The sequence below is a fragment of the Megalops cyprinoides genome, chromosome 1, assembly GCF_013368585.1.
Source record: "Megalops cyprinoides isolate fMegCyp1 chromosome 1, fMegCyp1.pri, whole genome shotgun sequence".
NCBI classification, from domain to species: domain Eukaryota; kingdom Metazoa; phylum Chordata; class Actinopteri; order Elopiformes; family Megalopidae; genus Megalops; species Megalops cyprinoides.
In genome coordinates this window covers 17,777,565-17,805,001 of record NC_050583.1, presented here as the reverse complement: position 1 = coordinate 17,805,001, position 27,437 = coordinate 17,777,565, and the positions used below count along the sequence as shown (strand labels likewise).

The 27,437-nt window shown below is 43.6% G+C and overlaps 2 protein-coding genes across 4 annotated transcripts in view; both read left to right on the top strand.

Annotated features, from left to right (window-relative positions):
* Positions 1–1,390: 1,390 nt before the first annotated feature.
* Positions 1,391–2,512, top strand: LOC118776450 (myeloid-associated differentiation marker homolog). The gene has a single exon (XM_036526845.1). The coding sequence runs from the start codon at positions 1,643–1,645 to the stop codon at positions 2,510–2,512; it is 870 nt and encodes a 289-aa protein (XP_036382738.1). The 5' UTR covers positions 1,391–1,642.
* A 4,605-nt stretch (positions 2,513–7,117) lies between these two features.
* The window catches only part of LOC118783399 (testis-expressed protein 2-like), a 52,043-nt gene continuing 31,723 nt past the window's right edge, over positions 7,118–27,437 (top strand). For 2 of the 3 annotated variants that reach the window (XM_036537277.1, XM_036537262.1), the window contains exons 1-3: positions 7,118–7,299; positions 9,479–9,566; positions 15,913–16,034. The gene's annotated coding sequence lies outside the window, so the exon portion shown is untranslated. The remainder of the gene's footprint in view (positions 7,300–9,478; positions 9,567–15,912; positions 16,035–27,437) is intronic. The other variant, XM_036537270.1, reaches the window with a different exon arrangement.

Below are 27,437 nucleotides of genomic sequence, written 5' to 3'. Positions count from 1 at the left end.
ATTGGGCTGCTGAAGTAAACACTGTGTGATTCGTAAACCCACCACATAGTGGCGCTGTTTCCCATATTATTCATGTAACAAATCAACTCGTAATTGCACGCACGACAGGTCTCCGAAGATGTCGTTTGTACCTGTGAATCCGTACTCATGAAGAGATGCATACGGGGGGGGGGACTAATAATAAAAAAACAAACCTGTTTTGGTGTGGTATTTTGAAAATCCCCTGTCATTAACAGAATAGTCTTTTAACACAAATGCCTGATCACCAGTGCTGTCCTTGGCAGCTGTTTAGAACCTCACCTCATTTGTAACGTTACAAGGTGTAAAACTATAAAACTTCTTCATTGTGCGTTCAGGAAAATATTTTTAGAATGATGCCCGTGTTCTGTGGGTATGCATAGTTTGTTTTTAGTCTAAATATACATGGGGTTTTACCTCAGGCACAGAGGTTACATGTATAAACAGTCTAAATATAACAGATGTGATGTGATTCATAAGTGTGTGGGACAATCATAGAGCTCTCTGCACTGAGTCTACAAACACCCATGTAGGCTCATGCACACACACACACACACACACACACCCACACACAGACACGTGTATTTATGGACGTGCAGATGCATACATGCTTGCACACAAGCACATTTTCTTGATGTTCTGCAGACGCTGTCACATCCAAGGAGAGAATTGTGATTAGTGTTGACCTGTACTCTGTGGTGTTGTCATCATCTCACTAGAGGGCAGTGTTGGACCTATAGAGCCTACCCTATGAATCACCACTGAAGGGCCATGATTTGAGAATTACAGTATGTTCGGGGTTTCTTGAACGCTCCAATCTCAGATTGAACTAAGAAACACTGAAGTATGAGAGTTAAGGTTAGGGTTACGGTTAATGTTTCAGTAATGGTTTGGGTTAAGGTTAGCGTCAGACTTATAGTTTGTGTAAATGTTAGTGTTAAGAGTATTGTTAAGAGTTATGGTTTTGGTAAAGGTTAGCATCTGAGATTGTGAACATCACCAGGGATGCTGGGACAAGTTTTCTTTACATAGGAGGGCTTATTTTAATGCACGGAGAACCAGGGCAGAGGGGACTTTAAATAACAGCGTTAGTTCTGGAGAAGCTGAACACGATTTGTTGTATCACACATCGCCCCAGAAAGGAAAAACATATCAAGACAGAGAGATGACAATGAGACGCTTGAATTTCTTTTGTTGTGGTTCCTTGCAGCTGCCTACATTCTGCCTGAAAGTACGCCTCAGCAGCCTCACAGGAAATGGGAGGAGACTGCAGACATGTCACAAGTTACAGAAGTGCTAACGCGGCTGGGTTCGTACAATCACAAAAGTGACGTGAAGGGGAGGCATTCATGTCAGATGCTGCCCTGGACTGGACACACAACGGGTACTGTTTATACTGTAGTGTAATCAAACAATGACCATTTCCTACAGACGCCTTCCTGAAGCTGGATGGGGTTGCATGCCTGGTTGCATCAGAGGATAGTCTATTTTTTTCTGCTCTCATCGCAGCTAACAGCGTGGTGAGCGAGTCGGAACATCAGAAACCAGCACTGGAACCGGGGCCACCATCATTTACTTTGGACTGAAAGGTCAGTGGGTCAGTGTTGCCTGATTGAGACTCAACATGCCTGTGATATTGGGGGAGGCCAGCGTCCTCACCACCCCTCTCTCGTTGGTCCGCATCTGGGCGCTGGTCTCTGGCTGCCTCACCTTCAGCCTGGTGGCCTCCCTGGGTCACCCGCAGCTTGCTGGCTCCGAGGAGTCCCTGCGCCAGACTTTACGGGCCTTCTGCATGTTCACCTGGTGCTTCTTCTTCATCCTCACCCTCATCATCATCCTGGTGGAGTTCATCCAGTTTCAGAGCCTGCTCCCCATTTCCTGGAAGAACCTGCCCATCACAGTGGCGGCCCTGGGGGCGCTCATGTACCTCAGCACCTCCGTGAGCTTCCCGTGGACGGTCATGACAACAAACGTCGAGCCAAAGGCCATCGCGGCCACCGTCTCCTCCTGCCTGACCTTCCTGGCTTACGCCTCAGAGACCTACCTGATACGGCTGCAGGGCAGAGAACAGAGAGGATACATGGCCAGCGCCCCAGGGCTGCTCAAGATCTTCCAGGTGTTTGGGGGTTGTTTGATGCTGGTCTTGGTCAGCAAGAACTATCGCTCTGACGACCCGCAGGCCTGGCTGTTCTGGCTCAAGTTGTCCATATACGTCCTCTGCTTCCTCATGTCCTTGGGCACCGTGGTGGTCATGCTGGGTGACTGCGCCAGCCGCTGCCCCCTTCCCTTCGACCGCCTGCTGGCAGGTTTCAGCCATTTGGGTGTGCTGCTCTATATGGTGGTCACAGTGATCTGCTTCACCAATATCCTGACTATCCAGGCCAAAAACGACAGCTCAAAACTTGTGATTGAGAGCGTGATTACCTGCCTCACCCTGCTGGCCTATACAGTGGATTTGGCCTTCTCCATTAAACTCTTGTGTGACAGAGGTTAAGGATTCACTTGGAGGGAAAGTGTTCTGTGCTTTTCACTGTGGATTACATTGTCATTCAGCCGAAACACAATGGTTTATTCAGAGATCTTTCATGCGTGGATTCGATTTCTAGATAATCACTCTCTGATGTACCACTGAGGTGCAAAATGAGGTACACGGAAAATTATCAGCTTTGTATTCTAAGAGCAAATGGATGACCATTTGAACGATATGGGTTTATATGAAAGGCCATGTAAAGTAAGGATGTCTGCACGTGTGTGTGTGTGTGTGTGTGTGGTGGGGGGATTTTCAGGGATTGCTGTTCGCTGTTCCTGCTGTCCTGTTTACCTATTTACAATATAGTAAATGAAAACTAAGAAAAAACCTGAAATTATCTATATGCTATTACTAGTTGTTTGTTTATTAAGATAGAAATGTATATTTTTGAATATATGATGTTTTACTGTATATTTTATTATAATTTTAAAGTGAAGTAAATTGAAATAAATGCTTTCTATAGTCATTCTGTTTTTAATTGCCTGAATGGTATAAAACACAAAATGTGTAGTATTCTATAGTTCTTGGTCTCACTATATATTTTTTGTTTGGTAATCAAGCACCATACGTGTTTCTCTTGTTGTCATTGTATACTTGAATATTAACTCTACACTTACTACAATTTTAGGAATGATCAGTCTGTAAGAGCACTGAAAAAATGGCAAAACGGATGTTGCTTCTTAAACTAATTTAATAACTGAATTTTAAAGAAACTGGACAGCAGTGTTATTCTACAAAACAGGTTTTGTAGGGATACCATATGCCGGTGGTTTTGGCATGCCATGAGGTTTAATGTGAGAATATGAGAATGTGTGTGAGAGGAAGGGCAGGCTTTTTGAGAGTTAGCTAAATGTGAGTGCAGAATCAAGAGCTGGCTGCAAGAATGGGCTCATGGTCACAGCACGGTGCAGCACAGTCGAATTTTGCAGTGCGTGCTCTCTTCAAAGACCTGCACAGCCCCTGTGCTGCCTGTGGGCTGCTGTCGGAGTGACGTCACAGACTGCACCCTGTGCTGCCTCCAACGCATTCAGAGGTGTGACAAATTTCCTGCAGGCGAAGTGTGAGCAATATTTTCTCTCTTCCCTCGCTCACTGCAGCGACAAATATATGTTTGCATCTTGTTGAAGCATCAGGATAAGGCAATGACACGAGATCAAGTGCAGAGGATGAAACAGAGGGAGGAACAAGAAACCAGACCCACAGTCTCTCGCGGTCATGTGATGAGTCAAAAAGATGTAAGACAGCTGCCAAGTCCGGTTTTGAAGGCTGAAAGGATTTTATGAGGCATGCAATAATTAATCTGTTGGACTGAAAGGATTACATGAAAACTTTAGGAGTCCATATGAAATTCCACTGCAACGAAAGCTAACAATAGGCATTCCAGAGTTTGTAAATACTTTATGGATTCTAGAGATTCCAGAGTGTTCATTCATGTCTCCCTTTTTTCTTAAGACCAGTACCTGAAGTGTCCACTAGATAGCAATGTTCACTAGACCATCTCTTTTTAATCAGCCCTGTCCAAAATCAATGTCCAACCCTCAACAGTTTATTACACCCCCTTGCGGTAGGTGTTTGCACTGCAAGCAGCTGCTAATCACTTCTTTGTCTATACTCTTTTCCATTTCAATCCAATCTTTTCATTTTTGATCAATCATTAGATCAAAAAACATGACCGGAAACGTTCACCTTTAAAGAAATACAGACTGTTATCAAACAAGATTAGATATGCATATAAATTCTATTCTCATAGCTTTGTTTTGCATTAAAAATTCTGAAATTTTGCAATTCAGTCAGCATTGCAGCTGTGAAGCCTCGCTCTAATACTTTGGAAGGAGGAAAAGAAATATTGATTGGTTCACTTATTCATAAATGTGTATTTCTGCCAACAGAGCTGAATGATGGTGTTAAGTCAATTAGCAAGACAAGGTAGTTTTATGAATTCAGTGTAATTAGGGTGGAATAAATGTCTGTGGTCCACTCATTCTGGAAAATGTGACCTGGAGTGTTCTCTTGTTTTTATTTTATTCAGTCCCTGGCTGACTGAAATATGCTCTAATTAGTCAAAATTACCATGTATCCACAGTACTCAGTACTTGGAGATTTTAAGCAAAATCAACCAGTAACCAACTACTGCTCTGACGGTGTGGTAACCGGGGAAGCTATAGATGTTGTTCGTCTTTATGCATGATGTATGGAGGGTGTTTGTGTAATTTAGTGACGTGTAAGGTTTTATGAAATTAAGTATATGACGTATCCATGAATATGAAGTTCTATGAGTTAGCTATCAGCAACCGTCATCCAGAACTCTCCTTTCTTAGCCCGCATCATAGGAGAATGCACAGAGCTGTGAATTTCTTTTCCTAGCTTCATTACACAAAGACTCTCAGAGACATGTAATCACCTCAGTAAACACATTAGCTGAGGCAAATGGCCAACTGCACATTCTGAGGAAAAACCTGCAAATACAGCAACCCTCTCGGAACAAGATAGGAAAGCTCCCTGCTGAGTAGACAAGCAACATCAATAAACCTTTGTGTCTGTATAATGTAACTGTTTTCCCAAACCAATGGATAGTCTGTTAATGTTTGTTGGATATGACCTGTTCGCTCATCTACTGCAATGTAACTATAAACTCAGAGGACAAAGCAGGAAGTTTCCCCTGACTCTGAGAGTGAAAACAAGATCAGTTTAACAAAAGACAAGGCTGAAAAACAGGGGGGCCCTGGTCCATCTCACTGGTAGCAGGGTCTTAGTGTAAATATTTGACAGCAAACAAAATATATACACATATGCTTATTATCCAGACAGCTCGTTGGAGGACCTTGTGTAATATCATCATTCTCTCTAACTCAGCTGTGTTTTGGCCTGCAAGGAGAAGAAACGGCTTCCATTGTCCAAGACCCAAAGTAACAAAGAGCACTTAAAGCTTTGTAAAAGAAAAAGGTCATTCAAAGGGAGTCAAAAAGTCTGCCATTGGCCATTATGCTTGTTTTAATTATACATAGGGCCCCTAATTACCCAATTTTGCCTGTTCCATGTGTCATCCAGCACACAGGCCAGATGCTTGACAATCTGATCATAAATCACAGGGAATTTTAGACAGCGCATTTGGAGCCTTGAGCAACTACATGCCCACCTCCATTCTGACCAAGCACTAGAAGTGTGGGTGATTAATGACTTTCAATGATGTCATCAGGCAGCACGACAATCATTTAGAACCCTGAAAGGCATACAGAAAAGCCTGTCCCATGTTAAATCAATGCCATTTTCGATATCAAATTATTTCCTCATATTCTAAGCAAGGAGCTATATGATAATGATGGCTTACTGCTTTGGATGAATTGTATTGTAGATTGGAGAGGATGCATCTGCGTTGCCCATAAAGCAGTTACATGCTGTGGGTTTTGTTGTACTTGCTGATTTGTTATATGTATGCTTCCCTGTCGTTTCTAATGCTCTGAGAGTCATCCTGGAAAAGGGCATCTGTGTTGATGATGTCATCACATGAACTTCGAGTTGTGACAGTTGTAGATGTGTATTTCATTTGTGTCTGGTGATTTGTCATATTGTCCTCCATGCAGACTGGGTGTTGGCCCAAGCCTTGTGGCTTTTCATTTCATCTCACGTCAAGGCAACAGGCCAGGCTGGGTAAACGTGTAAAGCAATGCAAAAGGTCATGCTAGAAATTCAGTTTTATTGTTGTTTTTTTTATTTGCAGTGCAAAGTTCGCGCAATGTGTTATTACATTGTTCACTATTATCTGAATATATGTGGGCCCTGAGGCTGTCCATTGTGTTCAATGTATTTGTTTGTCTCACAGGTAGAATGAATGAGTACGCATGTGATACTTGTCTTAATGTCTGATGCTGTTGGCTTTTAATACTGCGCTGTTTTACCTGGGAGCTCGAATGAGTGCCTGAATTGAGTTTAAATACAGGGTTTTTTGTTGTACGGTGTGTGAGTTTTTGTCTGAATGTTATTGTGTGGCGCAGCAATTATCAGTGGGAAAGATATTTTTCTTAGCCATATGTTATTGATCTGTCTTTTGTTTCTCTGAGCTTATCCTTGTTCCAGTGGTCCTCACTTTGTGGTGCGGTTTTCCTTTTTTCCATATTGCCTAACATTATTTCATTATTAAACATTATTTTTAGACATTGATCATACATCTTTAGTTAATTAATACATTTTCTACCGTTTTGAGTGAAACCATGTGACACTGCTTATAAAGTAACTAAACGAATGTGTTAAATGCCATTGACGAGAAACACAAATTAAATGTAGCTAATTATCATCTTTATTTACCAGTAAACAGTACTTGGGAACTTGAAGAGGGCATTAAAAACGAAATAACGTTGTTATCTTTTGTTTAAAAACCGTTTAAATTAACTCTGCTGTGTTTTACAGAAAGGGTGCGAACAACCGTGGGGGCGTGGCTGGCCGGCCATTCACCAAAACAATCACACGCCCCCGGTCTCAATTTAATCAATCTCCGAAGGCATCAACGGTCCTTGCGTTCGTCCCACCTATCTGCTTCGATTACTCTAGCCTTGCAAGACTGAATCCCAGTTTTCTCATTCAGGAACTGCTTTTCAAGCAGTAGTCTGTCAGCAGGCGGAACAGGGCACTGGATACAGACGCAGACACAGGATTGATCACAGACACAGTATTTCTGCACCTGAGCTTTGAAGAAATTTAAACGTCCGGACGAATTTTAGTCTTCCTCCATTAGTTGAATTTTAACTCGAGACACGGTAAGACGGAACTCCCACCATATATCATCAGCTGACTGGCTAGCTACTTAGCGAGATGAAATTGTTACTCCATGGCTTTGTCAGACTCAGTCTTCTGGCTTGTTGTGTAGCGAATACCGTTGTATCTGGCGTTTAACCGCTGGATTTGCAACTGGGAACGGTGAATGTAAAAGAGTTGTCACAGCTGGTTAGCTTGTAAAAACAAAAGGTCTGGTGAAGGCGGTATGTTTTTTCTCGGTCTTTCCAATTGCACAAACAGAAAGGTATCAAGCGAGCTATTTAGCTAGTACTAGCTATGTTGCCAGCTGCTGTTCATCATAGCAACTTGAGCTGATGATCGCACTGCTTTAAGTCCATATTCTAACGGTTGCTAGCAAGCTGCTGAATCACAAACCAGCAAGGTGTGTCTTTTGTTAGCGTTTGCCATGCTTTGACATAGCTTCTCAAACACGGCAGGTAGGTAACCAGCTGTCTAGACTGGATATCTCTAGTTAGTAGAGCAAGCTAGCTTCTCATGTTTAGCCACATGAACACTCACAGTGACACCTGCTGAAAAACCTGACCTTTGAGATCAACAAAATAGCTAACTAGCTAGCGAAGTTGATTGTGAGTGGAAAATTAATTTCTTTGTCTTGAAATAACTGCTGCTTATATCGCCCGACCAGGATTTCCTACTGCTCTCGTACGACCTACATTGTATTATTGACAGCATTATCACACTGGTTAGCCAGCTGTACATGGCATTTCAGTTGGACTGTCTGGTCGTCTTGCTCCAGGTTCAGTAATTTGTCTAAGAGAACGAAACGAAACGAAAATGGCACATGCAGACATTTGATACTTGTTTGACGAATAAATTCGTCTATTTAGCCGAGGTAATAGCACATTACTTTGTACTTGTCTCCAGTAGTTCTGGAAAGCATCTGTGAAACACCTCTTGCCATTAACAACGTACATCAATGGAGCTAATACAAGCCGCAAAATAAAGTACTTCGCTGGCCCAAGTTCCAAAAAAGACGTAAACGTACAGCCTTTCACAATGAGGACACCCTGAAGGACATCACCAGAAAACTGTCTCTTCATTCATATAAACCTGACCCACCTGTGCTCTCAATAATCCATCTTTGTTTTTTTGGTTTTGTTTTTGTTTTTCTTAAAGGCGTTTTCACTGGGGTAAACGTTCCAGTTTACTTTGATACGTCAGTAAAAGGTAGCTACAGTAGAGTAGTAGTAAAGTAGAGTCCGATTCCAAAGTTTGGCCAAGTAGATCGGTCGTGTAGCCTCACTATTTTGTGTAGGTAACCATTGCAGTTTTAGTTAGCTCGTGAACTGTAGCCTTAGCTTTTGGAACAGATAGTAAACTTTTCAGCTACCTTGATAGCATCAATTATTTTATTTATTTTTTTTTTTGTTAGGTTGCTTACTTTATTAAAATAAGCCCCTTATTATAAATAAAATGTGCAGAACAAAGTGAACTACAAGAGTTTCATGTTGCTACCTTTGGTGTGACTTCAGAGTACTGGGTACTGTTAGCATCAGTAGTGTTACTGTGACTACGAGGGACAAAAGCTGTACTCTGCAAGTATGTGTCTGTGCTATGGCAGAGTTATGATTCATAAAAACCAGACTCATGGCCTCCAGCACTCATCATTCTGCTCCATTGAGCATGGCCAGTGGAATTTCGCTTTCCCATTTCCTGTTTTGTTGTGTATCGCCTCTTGACGTTTTGTATTCATCGGGGATGTAACACACTTTTTGGAAAGGGCTAGTGAGCCTTTTGAGATTATCATCTCCTCACCTCACACAAGCCTGTAGTCAGTTGTCCTGAACCTTTGAAACTGATTGCTCCGAGCTGTCCAGTGAAAGGTAGGCTCATGCAGAGGGACAGCAGGACCACACACTCCGACACACTGCTACGTGGCTTCCAGCCATCACCCTCACAGACAGGGCGAAGTGTGATGTCCTTACCATTGGCAGTGTCATCCCATATCAGCAGTAGCCACCTTGATTGGATCACATTTGGATCATTTTTGGAGAAGGCGATTTCCGCCTTTTGCGTTTGTGCATGCACATGTCCGTGTTTGTATGTGTGTATTTTTGTGTGTGTGTGTGTGTGTGTGTGTGTGTGTGTGTGTGTGTGTATATGTTTGTCTCAATATTGCCGGTGTCTGTGCCCCAACAGGCAGCCGAGGACTATGACACATGAGAGTCCTTGTGGCCCAATGCAGACACTGAGGCAGGGGGAGATTGAATGGCATTGAAGACTCAAGGTAAGCTGTTTGGAAGTGAATTTGAACTGCTATTGATCTGAGCCTCAGTGACACAGCTGACCTCAGAGGGAGAGAAAGCATTGATCTGCTCTCTCCCAGCTCCTCCGCCCTATTCCAGTGGAGCAATGTTGAGCCAGCAGCACTGAGATGATACCAAGGAAAGGATGCCATCTGGGATGAGGGAGTCAAGTGGCAGAATTTTACACTCTGCAAGGAGCAACAGTGACGCAGAAGTAATTATCAATGGGTGCCGCTGAAACGAGTGTGAATTTTGTCTCCTCGGTGGTGTTTGAGTGGGTTTTGCACTGTTTGCCAGGAGTCCAAAAAAAGATTGCACTAATTAGAGGACTTGCTGTGAAGTAAAAAGTAAACAGCAGCTGCCAGGAGCCATGCATGGAAAAACGGTGACCTGAGAGCAGCTGTAGTCATATCACAGTTTTCTGTCCTGTTTAAACTACATCATCAATACAGGACATCCAGTGCGATGCAGGCATTGTGGGGGACACCTTCGTGCACTGCTGAGATGCTTTGACTGGGAGTTTTGCTTTGAAGGCAGGCTTTTCAGGTGGTGCTCAAGTGTAGGTAATTTACAAGTCAAAGAAACCGTACAGTTCAGGTGATTTGACAGTTTTCTTTAAACAAATCGGCCCTGTGGAGGACTCTGCATTGCGTTGAACAACAGACCGCTGCGTGTGCTTTTTCAGCAAAGTGCGTGAATAACCCAAGGCCTGGAAATGGGCCTCATAGACAGTCTCAGTTTTAAGGGCAAGGTAATGTGTGTGGGTGTGGGGGTCATACGTTTTCATTAAAAAGAGAAATTTAAATGAAATGCAGCAAATCCAATGAACTACACTGTTGTATTCACCTGTCCCACTGCCAACACCCTGCAAGTAATTTGGTTTCCAGATCCACAATATTACCAGCAAACACACTCACCAGCAGACATAATGGTTACTATACCTTGCTGCATGTAACTTTACAGGCATCCAAAGAAAAAGACTAAATGGATGAACTGTTAGCCCTGTGAATTTTTCTCAGTCTATTGAGGTTGACATTTCATATCCCAGGCATCTATTAGTCTCCAGTGTAATACTGATCTCAGGGGCTCCATGGTATTATTGCCATGGTATCTACCTGCATTATTGCCATGGCACTACATGCATCTGTCCATTTATCTTTGATTGTGTGTGTTTCTTCTAGTTACATGTGTATCTCAATCTAAGTAAATATTACAACTTTGCTGTTTTTGTGTGTGTTTGCGCATGCACACACGCCTATGTCCTTCTATATCTTTGAATTGGCTTTTTCTGTCTCTTTATTAATTCATGAGTTAGGCTCTTCATTGCTATTTTGTCCCTTTGTCCAGCAGGCAAAATCTGTCTGGATTGTTTGTCTGCTGTCTAGATTATCTGTATCTTGTAGTGTTTCCATTGATGCTTCTTACCTGTATGTTTGTCATTCTAATGCAACCCTGTATAGTGGTTTGGATTTCATCAGGTGGTGTATTACCTACTTAAGCACAGCTGTACCAGAGACAATTCTATACTTGAACATTTTAGTGCCACTTATATTGCGTTTGTTTGTAAATAAATGAACATGATCACCTGGCAATGGAAAATTATGTGTTTGCTTGCTGTCTTTTAATGGCAGAAAGAATCCTGATCATTATGCTATTAGTATTCTTGTTTTCAAATTATCACAACAATTTGTGCTGATTATGTGATATGATGTGCTACACTGCTGCCTAATTGTTAAAAACATTGTTGAAAACATTTCATCAGATCATCATGCATACTCCTGCTTGACTCAACATAAGCTTGGTGGGAAACTAGTTTTGCACCTGGCATTGACTATGTACTCTTGGCCTGGTTTGATTTGCTGCTTAAATGCCTCCAGCTTGCCTCAGGTATAGCTTATGTGCATCTAAGGTGGGTCAGTGGAAACATGGCATCTCTGTCTGGATAGTCTTAAACCATAAGGTTCAATGCACCACATATTGCCTCTTCAGGAAACTATTCCTCTCATGTTTATGCTGGTGCAATCTTCACCATTTCCAGGGCTTTAGATACCCATCAAGTATTGAGGCGTTTCAATTCAGGAGTCTGATAGGGCTATAATTTCTGTCTGTTGTCTGCAGAAGTGAATCTCTCTGATCATAGCTGCATTTTTATATTTTCTACCATACCTCTGGAATGGGGAATTCTGGGCGCTCCCCTGTGTCTGTCCCCCTTGTGTGAAACAGCATCATCGTTGTTATGTATTTATTTGCTTTGCAAATGGCCGTGTCCAGAAGGATTTGCATGGGTTTTTCTTTTTACATATTATGAATTTAATAGTGTGGGATACTTTACTGAAGAAATTCAGGTTAGGCAGCCTGTTCAAGGGTACAACAGCACTGCCACACCTGGGAATCAAGCCTACAACTGTCTGGTTACAAAACCAGCTCATTTACCTCAACACAACATTTGGCCTGCTGTTTTTATCATCAGATGCATCAGTGATTTTAGTGGCCATGGTTAGAAAGTAGTCTATGAAACATTGTTAATTTCTCTTTACACGGTAAAAAGTGACCTTGTAAAGCAGATCAGTAATACAGGCAGTGGATGGTAGAGTTACACCATAATCCCTCTACATGGCAAAGGCTGTGTTGTAGAGTGGTGAAGTGATAAGCAGGGGGAAAGGGCACTTCTCTTTCTGTTGAGCAATCTGTGATGGAGACATCAGTGTAGCGATGTTTCTGTATCCTTTGTATGTGTGTACATATAATGAAATGTTCCAGTGTCTTTATGCTGCTGCAATGTTGGATTTTTCTTTCCCCTCAGAAGCAGTTTTCAGCTATTTAAACCAATGGGAGCAAAAGGAGATATACAAGTACTCATAAGTAATATGAGTATAAATACTCACATTAATGAATTTTAAAATATTGTGGATGTCTGACTGCTATACTGCCATTGTCCAGAGGTTACATTTACAACCACAGTTGCATCAGCTATGGAGTTTTAATGTATGTGTTTAATCAAATGTAAATGTAGGTGTGAAGACTGCAGTGGCTATTGCCGAGTGAAAATTCATTTTGGGGACCATAAAATCCCAAAGAAATTAAATGAATTGTTCAATGAAATTCCTGTAATGAGAAACACTGCTGAAAATTTCATACCTCAGTTTGAGATGTTGAAGATTAAAATCGCCATTGTATTTCAAAAAGCCCATTTTCCATACTTGCCAAAATGTGGAAAATGTGTTATCTCGGCATTAAAGAGGTGTTTCTAAGCCACTGTTAAACATGAACACAGATCCATTCTGCATGATTCACATCAGGTGAGTGCAGGTATGGGGCTTCCTTCCTAAGCTTTTATACTCATTAGTCCCCTTTAGCTTTGTGGGGGGTCGTGCGCATGCACAGGACTCCAAACAACGTGGAATAGAAAAGGTCGTCGTCCTGGCAACCTGCACAGTTGAAATGGGTGAAACGGTGAAGAGACAGGGAGGAGCAAACATATCGCAGGTGACAGCTGATGGCACCAGACAGTGCAAAAGACTCATATTTAAAAAACTAAGCATAATTATTCCTATCTGACATCTTATCATGACCATTTACCTCAGGCCCCCACAGTCAGCTCTCTCAAAGCCAGCTGTGAGATCTCCTCCCTCAATCTGCTCATTTAGGCACACATCTGGTGGCAAATTGGATTAAGTCTATTTAATCCAACTTTGTAGTTGTTGTGACTACAGTGGCAGAATACTGTTACTGGGAATGTTGTGGTGGTGTGGTGGTTTGGATTGATTAATGTATTGTTGCTGTGGCTGCTTTGAGACCCGACGGATGTGCCCAATAGCAAAAACGTGCAGCGTATATGAAGCTGTGTGGGTACTGTAGCTTTGTGTGCCCACAACACATGGAAGGGCTAAAACTCCTGCTTTCCCTTCACCAGTGTGCCCTACCTGGAAGGAGTTTCAGGGCTGCATTTGCAGGTAGGCCTGCTGGACCTAAAATCCCTCTCAGACATAAACAAATGCTCCATTTACATACATACTAAATGCGTTTGCAAGTCAAACCGTTGTTTTTGTGACTTAGCTGTTCTTCGCTGGGGCTCACTGGCAAAGCCTGTTTTCTTGCGCAGGTGAACAGGTGTCTTTTATCTGGAGCGTATAGAGCCGTCAAGCCACATTTAGGCCTGAACCTTAATGTATTCTGAATGATTCACAATAGGTAAGTGCAAGTGTGGGGGTTTTTTCCTTGTTGTATATGCTTTGCTGGTTTGGTCACGTGAACATGCAAAAGTGCAGTTCAATGTCTCATTATTGCATCAGAAAACGCACCCATATCTGAAAAGTTGTAGGGCAGCTAGTGACTAGTTGGTGGTGTTAAAAGCACATTTGAGATGTGTTCTGAGTGGAATTTGTTTATCAGCCGTTATCTTCCACTTGAATGCGACGTCAGATCCTTGCTCCCCTGCTGACTGCAGCAGGCGGGATACGCATCGCACTTCTTACAGAGGAGGCCAGCTAAAATCCACTTCACCTCAGTTGCCTTTTGCTTTCCGGATTCTAGTAAAAAAAGCAGCTTAGCCCACCTCTTTAGATAGATTTGATAGAGCCTTTAGTGTAGTTCATGTAGGTCGATACCTGTCGCCGCAACACTGCAGCCCGTACATCTGTGTGGAGAGATTAGAGCCACCCCAGGATAATCTTTTGGTGCAATCGTACTTGACAGTGTAGACAGCTCTTAAGGAAAAAGCTAAACATTATAATTATTCTGACACAGCTACACCGACACAGCTCGCACTCTCAAAGTGAGCCACAAGAGCTAAATTCGTCTTCTCCCTCTTTCTGTTCTTTTTGATACAAATCTCTATCCCTGCCTGGAAGGAGTTTTCTGGTCTTTCTTGCCTGTCAGATTTTTTTTGAATTGTTGTTTTATTTTTTTTTCATGTTATTCAGGTTCATGTTGGAGGGGGATTGAATAAGCATATGTATGTTTCTCTGTCTGATGACACGTGCGGGAATGAGAAGAGTTTAGAACTGTTCTAATGTCCCTTCCTTAGTGTGACTAAAGAATACAAGAAAAAAAACACAGGACAAACACAATAATCTTCTCAACTTGTACTCTCCAACCATGTCCATTGGAGGAAATATACTTTGTTTTGTTGTGAGCCTCCAAACCGGTTAGACCGGGAGATATCATGACAGGTACTGGAGAGTTTTTCTCCTGTTCATAACTTGTGGCCTGTGCTCAGATCTGAATGGAAGGTGAATCGGAAACATAGGCCTACATACCGTACACAAGGAACCAGTTTTGCAGAGATGCCAAAGGACGTTTAACGATGCTTCGTTTATGATTGTTTATTGGGCTAGAAGGTGGGTGAAAGTGCAAGGGTAAGCACTGAATGTGGTGACTAGGAAATGTTATGAAGGGGCATTGGTGTTCATATCTAGCAGGTGACACTGAGCAAACAAAAACCCAGCTGGCAGGGCCCTGAGGAGGACAGCATGACTGTCCTATAGATCTACCGCAGAAGAGGTCAAAGCATGATGATGAAATCTGATAAGACTCTAAGGGTTTGTCTTTTTTTTTTTTTTTTTTGCAATATTAAGGGCATTCTCCAGGGCAGTGCCATTTACTCATTTCAGGACTGCCTCGTATCTTTTACATTTAAAAGCTGCTGTCTCTTGTGCAGTGTCACACAAGCTGATGTCATCCGAGCCCCCTCTCCTGCCTTGTTAAGAAAACTGAGGTTTTAGCAGAGATCTTCTATCAAATTAAATGCCAGCCAGTCAGCAGATTGATAACAGGCTTGTGTAACAGACCTGTGTCTCTGGCAGTGCTGCATCAGACCCATTATTCTGACACCTGTATTAAATTGTTGTTTAGAGAATGAAGGGGGAAACAAATGACATTACTGAAACCAAATGATGCATCATGACAGCATTCAAAGGAGGTGTGGAAGAATTTTGCATTGGGGTGCCATTTCAGTGCCGTAAAATGACATGGCTTAGATGTCTTTACCCAAAATTGATAGGGCAGTAGGACTTACCTAACAGTGACATTCGACTGTAATACTTTAGAGAGACGCTGTACCAGCTACTACTGTTTATTAGGTTGAAATTTTCTGCTTTCTGTGATGCCTTGAAGGATGTGAATCGGTGACATTTGGAAGGGCTGTTTTTGGTGGCGTTAGCATGGCGTTATTGATTTCTGCTGTATCAGTGACTGGTTTTTAGTGGTGTCTGGCCCTTTGCTTCAGTTGTATCCAGCATCCCTGGACTCTTGAGCAGGGGCACACACTTCAGCCAGGTCTGGGAACAGTTTTTTTTTTTTTTTTTTTTTTTTTTTTCCTTCTTGCAGTGTCTCTCCTGCGGTCGTGCCGAGTGGCAGAGGAACCCAATTACCCCAGACAGATGAGCGAGCCAGTCAGTGATCTGGTGCACAGCGGTGGCCAAGAGAAACAGCCGGGCATTGTGTGAAATGTAAGTGATGTTTTCATTAAGCTGCAGGAGAAGTGTGTTTGGAGGGGGGAGGGGGGAGTTGGGGGGGCTGAGTAGAGGGAAGAACAGGGTCTGGTGGGTGTGTTGGGTAAGGCTACAAACAGAAATAGCCACACACACACATGCACTCGCACAGATACTGACAGACAGAAACCAGCCCTACCCAGGCAAAGTGTGATCCAGGGCCTCCTCACTGCCAGGCAGACGTGCTCCTGCACACAGGCAGGGATTTGATATTGTTATAAGTCGGCTGGTGCTGAATTGTTTAAATTGGATACTGTGCTTGAGAGACTCAGCAGCAGGTGATGTCTGCTGTCTTTCTACCTTGCTCTGCCACTGGAGGTTTCCTCTATATCTCCTCCATATAAAATAGCAGTTGTAAATCATTTTAAATATCATTTAGGTCCTGTAATTTTATGTGCATGACGTGCATTGGTGAATAAGTAGGTTGTTGCACATTTCTCTTGTTTGGAGCTCTTTCTCGCATTGTCAAACCTCTGCTTTTAAAGTTAGCTGTAGCTCTACTTTGTTTCGTGAAAATTATTGATTGGTAAGGATATAATGTGGAGGATAAAATACAGAACACTTAGTGTCAGTATACTAACATTAAAAAAGGTAAGGGTTTTTTTTTGGTTCTGCAGTGGAGATTTTCTACAGTGGAACAGCAAGTTACAAATCACATTTCATCAATTACAGATGAGTCACTGTTCCCTTTAAACGTGAGCTCCAGTAACTCTATCTCCAATTATGCCTCTCTAACACATTCACCTGGGCATGACCTCAGTTTTTGATATTATCAGGAGTGGAATCTCTCTCACTCCCCCCCCCCCCCCCCCCCCACAGTTTTTTATAAATATTTAATTTCTGTTGGTCACCATTTTGTACAACAGGGAAGGAAGGGTGACCTACCTGCCTGGGTAATCAGTGTCATTTACAGGAACAATTGTGCGTGACAGGAAACCAGAGCTGTGGAGGGAAGCTGGGTGTTGAAGCACAGTAGTTTGTTAGGACCATGTCCAGACTGTGTAACTCATTCAAAGATAATGAGCCTGCATTAGAGGGGCAGGAACTGGAGACATTAACTGGAGAATGCATTAAATGTGAGTGACAAGCTAGCCATTGTTAGAAAGTCCAATGTAAAAAAGGCTCTGTGGGAAAGCATCAAAATAAGAGTGAAGTGTTCAAGTTCCCCTCTCTGTGTGACACAATGTGGCCCCCAAACTTATTTTGACAGGAAAATAAAAGATGTCCAGATGTTGCTTTCCTTTTTTCCCTTTGTAGTTTCAACATTGGTGTTTCTACTCATTTGATTTCCCTGCCTGTTTTATCAGTGAAAGAGGGAACCCTGCTCCATTAAGTGGGGCCTTTCTGTCAGCTGATTATCGTCACAGGAGGACCTCCTCCCGCTGGGCTGTGGGGAGAGAAGGAGAACCAAAGACCCTGAAGGCACCTGCAGCAGGAGAGAGAGACAGACAGAGAGATAGAGGGAGTGCTCTCATTATTAATTGAAGGAGCAATCCATTATAAGAGATTATAGTCCCAATTCTCCACGCTTGGGCTTTGGAAATCACTTTCCAGACAGCTCTGAGGTGACTGATGGCCCTAGAAAATGGTTTTCCCATTACTTTACTGAGCTACTGAATAAAGGAGCTGCTCAGAAGGAGCTGCTTGGCCCTCTCTGTTGCCGCAGCTGTCTTTGTCTGTTTCTAACAGCCTGTCCCTATATATGCTTATGAATTAAGCTCCATGTTTAGTTATCACCAGGTTAGATTTCATTATGGTGAAGTTAACACAAATAGGGTATGCAATATTTTGCTTTAATACTTTTATGGAATAGTTTTTTTTTTTTTTTTAAAGAATGGCAATAAATCTCTGTGTGTATACTTTGCTTTACCACGGGGTTGATGTTGTCATTAGTGGACAGTGGTCCATCAAAGATGGTCAAGATACACCCCACCCCTACTACCCTTCTGTCTGTATCTCTCCCTCTAAGGGATGTGTGTCCCCTCCTCCCTCAGCTCAATCAGAATCTTCCATATCTCTTAGCGATAGGCCAGCAACTGCAACCTTCTCTACAATGAGCAGAGTGCTGTCTCGTGCTGCAGGTGTGGCAGCCTGTCCCATATGCACCACTGCTCACAGTCACCCCCAACACCAGCTTTTTACCCCCTTATCTCAGCTGCCCTATGCAGTCTCAGGGCAGTCCTCATCAGACTCTTGCAGTTCTGACTGCAGTGTAGACATCAGGAGACTGTTAGCTGCAGAGACATAGAACAGTGATGTTGCCATTTTCCTCGTATATCATTTGGGTGACTAAGCCTTGGATTCACGCGCAGGTTGGGATGAATGTCTTATTGTTTGATGGATGAAGAAGAATGAGTCCTTTTGCTGGAGGCTGGCTGTGAGGTCAGCCAGCCTGTTTGTGACAGCGCTTGCGACAGAGCACATGGGAGTGAGGCATGCTGGGATTGGCGGAGCGGCTCTGTGCTGTGGGCGAGGGACATCTTCTCCCTGCCAGGCCTGCATCCTTCCAGGCAGACTCATTTGCAGAGGGTGCTGGCAGGAGGACAGTGTGTGGCATTGTGCCCCCCACGTTAGACAGGCTATGGTGTGGGGGCTCAGGGCTTTTGGGGTGATGTTTGACCACTTTTTTAGACTTTGAGAGTGTCTGGAAGCATTAAACAGCACCACCAGTTGGTGGAGTTAGCATTGTCACACTGTGACAATATGACATGTAAATCCACTGTATTTGTCAATTTCATCTGACTCGTCTCACCAGTATGTCTTTGTATGAATGTTCTTAACGATGGATTATTATGTGGGAGGGGCAGCTTTTGAATATATCCTTTCTGTCTTTTATAAGATTCTCATTGGCTTGGCTTCTCTGTGTAGATCCTGTAAGCCTCATTAGGTCCTCTTATTCAAAGTATTGTTAACTCTATTAATTTTAAATTTGCTTTACGTCAGGTCTTGCACTGGGCCCAGAGCCTGAATTCCAGATGGCCTTCCTCATTTACAGACCTATTCTTGATGTCTCTAACTAACATTGATGTAACCGTAACAAGCTCTTAAATTTCAGGTGTGCTCCATCTGATACTGTTTTCTGGAAACCCATGACTATTTTGTGATTGTTTCCGTTGGTTCCCGGTGATACACAATACTATTGTGATTATTTCTACCTGCTACTTCCTGTTTCTGCTTAGATAAGCTGACCTCTCTACTGTGCCCAAGGCCACAGTGAGATTTCTCTACAAGCTTAGCCGTAGTGACCTCAGGGGACCCAAAGGGAATTAATGAATTTTCCTCATGCTGGTTTTTGTTTTTTTTTTTTGCCCCCTTCAGAGGCAAATCTCACTAAACGGTCAGTTACCATATCAGATATCTTTGTCTGTGCTTTGGTTAAGCTCAGACATATGACGATACCATCTGTGTTTTTACCTCTCTTGTTTTTGTTTGCAGTGCTCGTCTTCAGTGTTGTCCCCGTTGAGCTCTGTTTCCACCACATTATCTTCACATTGCTTTTCTATGGCTCTTGCTGTGACAGGCCTTTTGTTAAGAGGGCTATAGTAATACATCTGATTAACCGTCTGAGACTGAGCTGTAGCTCTGCTTTTCTTTTTTTTTTTTTGTTCACTAGCTTCGTAACTCGGACGCCTTTCCCAACAAATTCTCCATACCCTGTGATCATTCTCTGCCCCATCTGTCTGCCCATGTGAGTGGGATGACTTGTAACTGGCAGAAGGGATAGCAGGTCGCGTAGTTACATTCCACAGTCTGTATTTTGAACTGCCAAAGTGATTAAGGGCTTTATTTAAAGCGTTTATTTATACTGCAAGAATACCTTTCGTAACTGAGGTGCTACTCATAAATTAACTGTGACTTCAACGGTTGACATACATACTAAGTGAAGAGTGAATATGTCTGCATTGGTTGTGTTGTGTGGTGCTATGTAGATGCACGTCTTTTGTTAGGAAGTGACAATTAAAAAAATATATATATCCCTGTGTAATTTCATATTCTAAAATTTTAATTAAGTAGCTATTTACTACCTGTTCATTATTACTCTACACAGTCATTAATTGGTAGCAATGTATTCATGAACTGTTTTTGAACTGTGTTGATGGGCCCAAAAAACAAGGTGTGATAAATAGAAGTTACCGTGTGCTGAACCAGGCAGAGCAAGTACTCCTACTTCTTGTCAGGTTCCACAGTGGTCAGTTGTCTGTCTGCATGGCAGTTTTCCTGTGCCTTGGTCAGAAAGGGGTGAACGGAGTGAGTGAAACGGAAGAGAAATGTCCTCAGTTACATTCAGTGGGTCTCATCACGTCATGGCATGTGGGGACAGCCTCTCCCCGGGCTGACTGACGTGCGCATGGCAGTCACTTTCGTCTCAGTTAAAGAAAGTCCCAAGCCAATTAGGGTGGCTTCTTGCCTGCCGCCGTTGGCAGCCTGACCCCTGGCGACCCGAGTCACGAGTTCCGCGGTATTTTTACTCAGACTATCAGTACAGTACAGCTGTGGCCGTTACATCCCAGATCCGCTGCCAGCGCGGGTCAGGCGCAGATACAAGCTTCCTTGACATGAGCTCGGTCATCAGAACTACAGCAACGCTTATTTTTAAGGCTCTGTGGCACGCACAGTGCCCGACAGGAAATCGTGCCTGTGCCTCCTTTCCATGGGGAAAGTTTGGTAGCGCATTCTGATCTGTTGCTATGTGCAAATTGACAAGTGTTGTCGAGGTAGGTCAGAAGGAGCCCGATGTTAGCCGAGTGCTCGTTTCAGACATTCACGCTCCAAAAGATGTGGGTGGCGGTTTGTGCCCTCAACCATTTGTTACGAAACATTTTTTTTTTTTTCCTGTTTGGGGGGCCCCGTCTGTGCTGCTGAGCTGTGCAGAGACTGGCTGGTGTTGACAGAGAGAGCATTGTTTACCGCACCGCTGTAGTGCAGTATAAATACGGCAGCGCCTGAGGATGGGTGTGGGAGAGCGGAGGAGCGGGACTCAGATTCCCCATCGCGTTTTCGGGGACGGGGCGAGAGAAGGGGAGGTAGACGCGGTGGTGTCGTTCCCGGGGGCCGGATCTGGATCTGGATCTCGACCTCGCGGGCCATGCAGCTCGGTAGATGTGTGTTTTTCCATTATTGCTCTGCTGTATCGGTTTTCCGCATCACTCTTCTACATTCAGCGTGGGGTAAATTGTCTGAATTGTTTTTTTTTTTTTCTCTCGATACCAATGCAACAGATGTCACTTCACTGTTGGCAGAAACAGAATACAGTGTCTTTCCCATCAATAAACCCAATTACAGCACACACATTTCAAGAGGATAGACCCGTAGCAGCAGTACACCATATCCCAGTCTGGTCATTGTTGAATTTTTCTTGTTTTCATTGCTGCCTCCCCTCTCCCCATCACTGTTCAGCTATGATGGTTACAGAGTGGGTACATCTCAGATGAGCAAAGTTAAAAATTCCAGATGCTAAGTTAACCCTTTTGCCTTTTCTCTCTTGTTCTCTTCTCTCTCACTCTCCTCCTTGCTCTCCATCTGTCTTTTTTCACCCAGCACTGAAAGCTATTAGCTAAGACTGTGTAAAGCCCCAGCATGCTGGCTGCTTAAAGTCTTATTCACCCACCATCCCGTTGCACAGTAATCCCCTTTTTCTTATCCTTGCCTGTGTGCGTGTGTGTCAGTGGTATTACCACAAAGACATTTTTATACCCGGCGGACTCGTGCCTCTTACTGCATATAATTGGAAAGATTATTACTCCACATTTTACATGTGCCCTGGGTTGTTCGCTGGCAGGCAGTTTAATGTGAATTTGCATTGTGTGCACAGTGTATTCAACATGACTGCCTGTTTGTGTGCTTGGTGTACATAATATATATTTTTTATTTATTAATATTATTAATTTATTATATATTATTTTTTTGTTTACTTGTCTTTTCTCCTTTTATTCCTAACATTCTCATAGTCTCACCTCCCTGTGTGGTATTATCATAACCATACCCCTGTAATTCACCTTCACAAAAGCTGTCACAAAGTGACAAAGGAGCTGACGGGGAAGGGGGGGGGGGGGGTGCAAGTCTGGGGTGTCACCTGTGGATGTTTTTTGGGAACCACTGTGGCAGGTAGCAGAGGCCCTGTGTGCAACAGAGTCAGGACTGCACACACAGACAGTAGGTAGTGTGGGATTAGTGCTAATCCAAGCCTGTGAAAACGGCCTTTGTGGAGCCGCCTGGAACAGCACCACCTCTCCCAGGGCAAAAGAGGTGAGGCTTTAATCATGTACACTTTGTAGAAAAAAGGTAAAGGCCAAGCTTGTTTGCCATTAGGAATCATGTAATCGCACTCATGTAATCATACTCTGCAAAAGAGATTCAAGAGTTCATGTGTGGACTTACGTGTTGGACAGAGCTGCAGCCCAAGAGAGGTCTTATTTTTAGTTTTCTCCTTTCTTTCTCTCTTGCTCTGTCTTGGTCCCTTTCTCTGTGATTCACTCACTCTCACCCCTGTCTTTCCTGTTGAGGTGGATTTGTGGGGAGTAGGCAGCTCCGTGCTGAATGTCGTTTTTGTCTTTTTGCCAGTGGAAATCATGACAGTTGACATTTGAGAGGTTGGGTGATCGGAGAGGACGTGGGCAGGCATATATCGTATTGTCCCATCTACGAGCCACTGGGCTCCCTATATCATAGATTCTCAGTATCTGTATTACACTGCTGACAGTATAATGTGGCTGTCAGAGATCTAGGTCTGATTGCTTTACAGGCATAGACTTAGATTATGTATCATAGTGATTTTCCTCCTGCTATTATGGCTGTGCTTAGATAAGGGTTGGTGCTAATGAGCTCCTCCCTGTCCTCACCCTGGCACCAAGGTGGCACTTGTGGAACAGAGCCCACGCCGTGCCAACTCCTGACAAATGAATTTAGATCGTTCAAGTGAACTTCATTACACTGCTTACTGGAAGCATGGTTGTTAGCAAACACCGCATCACCTTAACAACAAGTTCATGCTGGGGGGGGGGCGGTAAACTAGAAATGAAGTGGGCGGCAGAGGCAAAAGGCTGATGTTGGCATGGTAACAAGACATCATGCTTTTTTAAAGACAGACAGGGAGACTCTTTGACAGCTGAACCTGCCTTTCAGACAAGAGAGCGTGCTGAGCGCAACCCTTGTGATCTCATCTGCCACTCTTCATTTTTTTGTATACGAGAAGGCATCTTTCTGTTCAATTGCATAAACACAGGGAAGGGTTTTCAGGTGTTACAGATGTGACATTTATAGCCCTGGAAGCGTGACTCTTTAATCAGGTGTGGTGTCGTAAATTAAAATTCGAATATTGCAGAGTACGATTGCCAGTTTTCGCATCACCAGTTAAACGGTAGCTTTGAAATTATTTAACAAAACCGTCATCACTTGGCTGTTTAAATGGGAATCATTAGAACAGAATCTAGGCTGAATCACAGTGCTGAGAGTCATCTGTGTACACCAATTAAGCTCATACAGAAGTGGCCTGATTTCCTCTCTTATTGCATTAAACACCAAGTGTAAATAAAGCCTTCACCCAGATCCATAAATGCTGTGTGAAAATTGATTTATTATTTTTTTTAAATATCTCTGTGCATGGCAGCAGATGAGCATATTGAGGTCGCAGTGTACGGCGCAGGTCTCTGCTCTTTTGTTGTTCACTGGGAAAGTGCGTAAGTGTTCCTGTGAAGAAATTAGTGCAGGGCGAGTGGTCAGGAGAGGCCCCCGGGCTGCTTGTTACAAGGGCGGCGCTGTGAAGAGTGACTCAAAGGCGAGCCGCGCGGCCCTGGGAGGAAGGCGGGGCGCCGCGGCGGACCGGCCAAGTTCCGCGCAGATGGACGGCCCCCTCAGCAGCCAGTCCCTGGGCGAGCACGGCAGATGCCTTTCCTCAACCACGCTTATCAACACTTCACAATTTTTTTTTTTTTTTTTGTGCGCACTACTTCTATGAGATGTGTGGGAGCTATGGAGCGGGGGGGGGGGGACACAGGAAAGCCTCAGCGTGAAGACTTTGATTAATAAATTCCCTGTGATTTTAAAAATTCTGCCCCTCTCTGAGCCAGCCCTGCCTCCAGTCTTTCAGGACTGATTCATCAGAGAGGAGAAGATTCGTAACACATCCTCTCCGTCTCCCCAGCGGAGCCTGGTCATTTGGCCCTGGTGTAGGTTCTGTGGGTTTGGAGCTAGCGGAAGAGAGAGAAGCTGCTTGTGTTGTCCATATATTTAACCTGGTGTGTGCGTTGCGGGAAAATGGCAAGTAGAAAAGAGAGAAGCCGCTTGTGTTGCCCATACATTTGGGCTGGTGCGTGGTCTGTGGCGTGGAGCTAGTGGAAGAGAGAGAAGCAGCTCGTGTTGTGCATATATTGTGATGCACCTGCAGCAGACATTGCCAGCATAATGTAACGGAGCGCATCTAGCCTCCTCCCTGCAGTCTTTATGTGTGCGTTCTCATGGTGAGGAAGGGACTGTGTTTACCTGTGTATATTTGTAAGAACATATCCTTCCCAGGAGGCAGCAGTGATTGCTGATGGACCCCCAAGGGACCCATTTACCTGCTCTGCTGCATACCTGCATTAGTGTGTCTCTCTTTGAGTCAATCCCCCCCCCCCCCCCCCCCCCAGCAATGTGCCCTGTCTCTATGGAAACCCATTTCACACCAGCGGACACATCTTCCCCCGTGCATCTCACTCCGCACACGCTCCCACGATCCCGGCAGCCCCGAGTGGCCCAAACCAGGTCACATCTCATTATGCGGCTCTTGCCCCACATTGGAAAGGCCGGTTTGCAAGTGAGATGAGACCCCCCCCCCCCCCCCCCCCCCCCCTTGGCCCTTCCTGATCTCCGAGGGCTGACCGCTCCACCATGTCGCCCACTTTCCCTCCCGTCGGCTTGAGCTCTCTGGCTCCCTGCCCGCTCGATGCTCTCGGAGTTCAGCCTTGTGTGGCTCGCCAGCTGTCACTAAGACAGGGCCTCTCCTTTTGGGTGCCAGAGGTCTTGATCCCATTTGTGTCAAGGCCAACGTTTCTGTCAACATTTGCAAAACAATTCCCAGTCTTGTTTCCTGCTCCAGGGCCAGGAGGTGGTGGAAGTGGAACGTGCTCTGTAAAAAGGGGTTTTATCTGTTTTAAAGTCTTTCCTCCAGTGGAAGTCCAGATATAAATTGTAGTTAGTTAAGTATTCTGTTAACTTTTTTAACAACATTACGTAATAATGGAAAAACTAGAGTTTCAGGGTTGGGATGCCCAAGTAGGAAGTCCAGTCCAGTTTTGCATTGATGTCACTGCATGACTAATCAATACCTGCCATTGCTCTTGTATAATGTCATCGCATGTATCACCTCTTGCCAGGAGAGCGATGCTGCAGTAATCATAAGCCTCCCGTCTTCAGATGGAAATCTGCTGATGTGCAGGAAACCACTCCACTGCTACCCTGGTCCCATATGACCGGTTCAGCGGCCTTTTTGTTAGCATGTCAATCCTGACTGTCCGTTCAGCGGTTTAATACAGAACCGCGTCAGGTTGAAGACCTCACAGATGGTACCTGCTGCCTCTGTGCTTGAAACTCAGTATTAGAGGAGAAGGATGAGGGTAATGGCCCTGAGATAGACTGGCATGCTGTCTAGGGCGTGGACTTGGGCATCAGTTGCTTCATGCCATAGAAATCAAGATGGTCTCCTTATGTGCCACCTAACTCTGACAGAATACAGACCACAATAGAGAACAAAGGTCTGTACCTGCCTCAGTACTGTAATGATTTACAAATGTAATTATTTTACATTATCTTTATGTACTCTCATAAATCTGTAGTAATGTTAAGATTTAGATAACCCTGTAATTCATTCACCATTTAACTATAGATTTGAAGGGGTTCCAGGAGTACCTACCCCTTGAGAATAGTGAATGAAAATTGTACTGTGGAAGCCTGCTCAGTATAATAGATTTTGTCAAAGTCAAAGTCAACTTTATTGTCAATTCTCCAATATGCACAGGACATACGGAGGATTGAAATTGCGTTTCTCTCAGGCCCACGGTGACAATACAACAGTTCGACATAACACAGTGACACTGAGAGACAAGAATAAGAATTTTCACAGAAACAAGCTGCAAATATTTACAGCAAGGGCATCAAGGCACATGGTAGGTTTAGTAATATAAAAATATAAATATAAATACAGATTCCACAGGATATGATGTAGACTGTTATATAAGTAAAGTGACTGTGCAGATGTGTGTGAGTTTGTGTGTGATTAATGTTGGGAGTAGGAATGGGTGGAGAATAGTCCAGGTTTCAGTATGGTATTTCAAAGTGAATTTATTGTCTAATTGCACCTTACTTTACCCTTACTTTTCACAAATGACACAAAATTCACAGAGAATCGTTAATTGTCAAACAACACACCCACTGAACATGTTTTTGTACGTGATAAAAACATTATACAGTGATGAAGGCCTCATTAGCAAGGCCACCAGTCTAGCCCTCTTCTCTCTTACCTGCTACCCCGCTGAGAGATCTGTTCTATCACCTCTGAGTGCTTGTACTTTAAATGCAAGGAATTTAATGTGGCCAGAACAAATCTCAAATGGTGTACCTCTTTGCATATTAGCAAAAAAAACCAGGGGAGGTGTCCGTTAACCTGTGGATGGTAATGCTGATACTGTGCTTGGAAGGAGAGCTGTCAGGGAGAGCATATCACCGGACCACTCACACATCTAGTCAGAACAGAGTATCAGACACAAGTGTGGGCTTTTGTGACCAAAGGGCACCCAACACTCCTTGGATTCATCCCTTTCTGTGTTAGATACCACAAACGTTCTGCTTTTATTAAGAAATCCAGGATTTTTTTTTTGGTCATATGACAAGTAGTTAAGAAATATAAGGTCTTAGTTCCCACTTCTGAGGTAGAGTGTTTTTGTCCTTGAAATTAAGAGATCACACACAGCTGATGATTAATTAGTGGTAATCAGCTACTGAGAATAACTGTTGAGTAATTAGATAGGGGGACATGTTGAAATTCTCATCTCTCATATGACAACCACAGCCTAATCACAGAGAAGCTGAGAGCACACTCGTTAGGGGCACGGGTAAGCATGAATTTAAACTCTCCATACAGTGATTTCTGTATTTCTTAATATATTGTGAACTACCACAAAAAGATCTTGTTTTTAATCACAGTTCACCAGATGCTGACTGAGATGTACATGTAGGAAAAATTCTTTTCCGTGTTTTGTTTAAACAGGCTTACACATTTCAGTACAGTGTGTATGGAAATACATCACATTGTATTTTGGTAATTTTCTCGTTGAAGAATATTTATATTACATTTGAATTGTATGAAAGCCGCAATATTGCACATTTGAA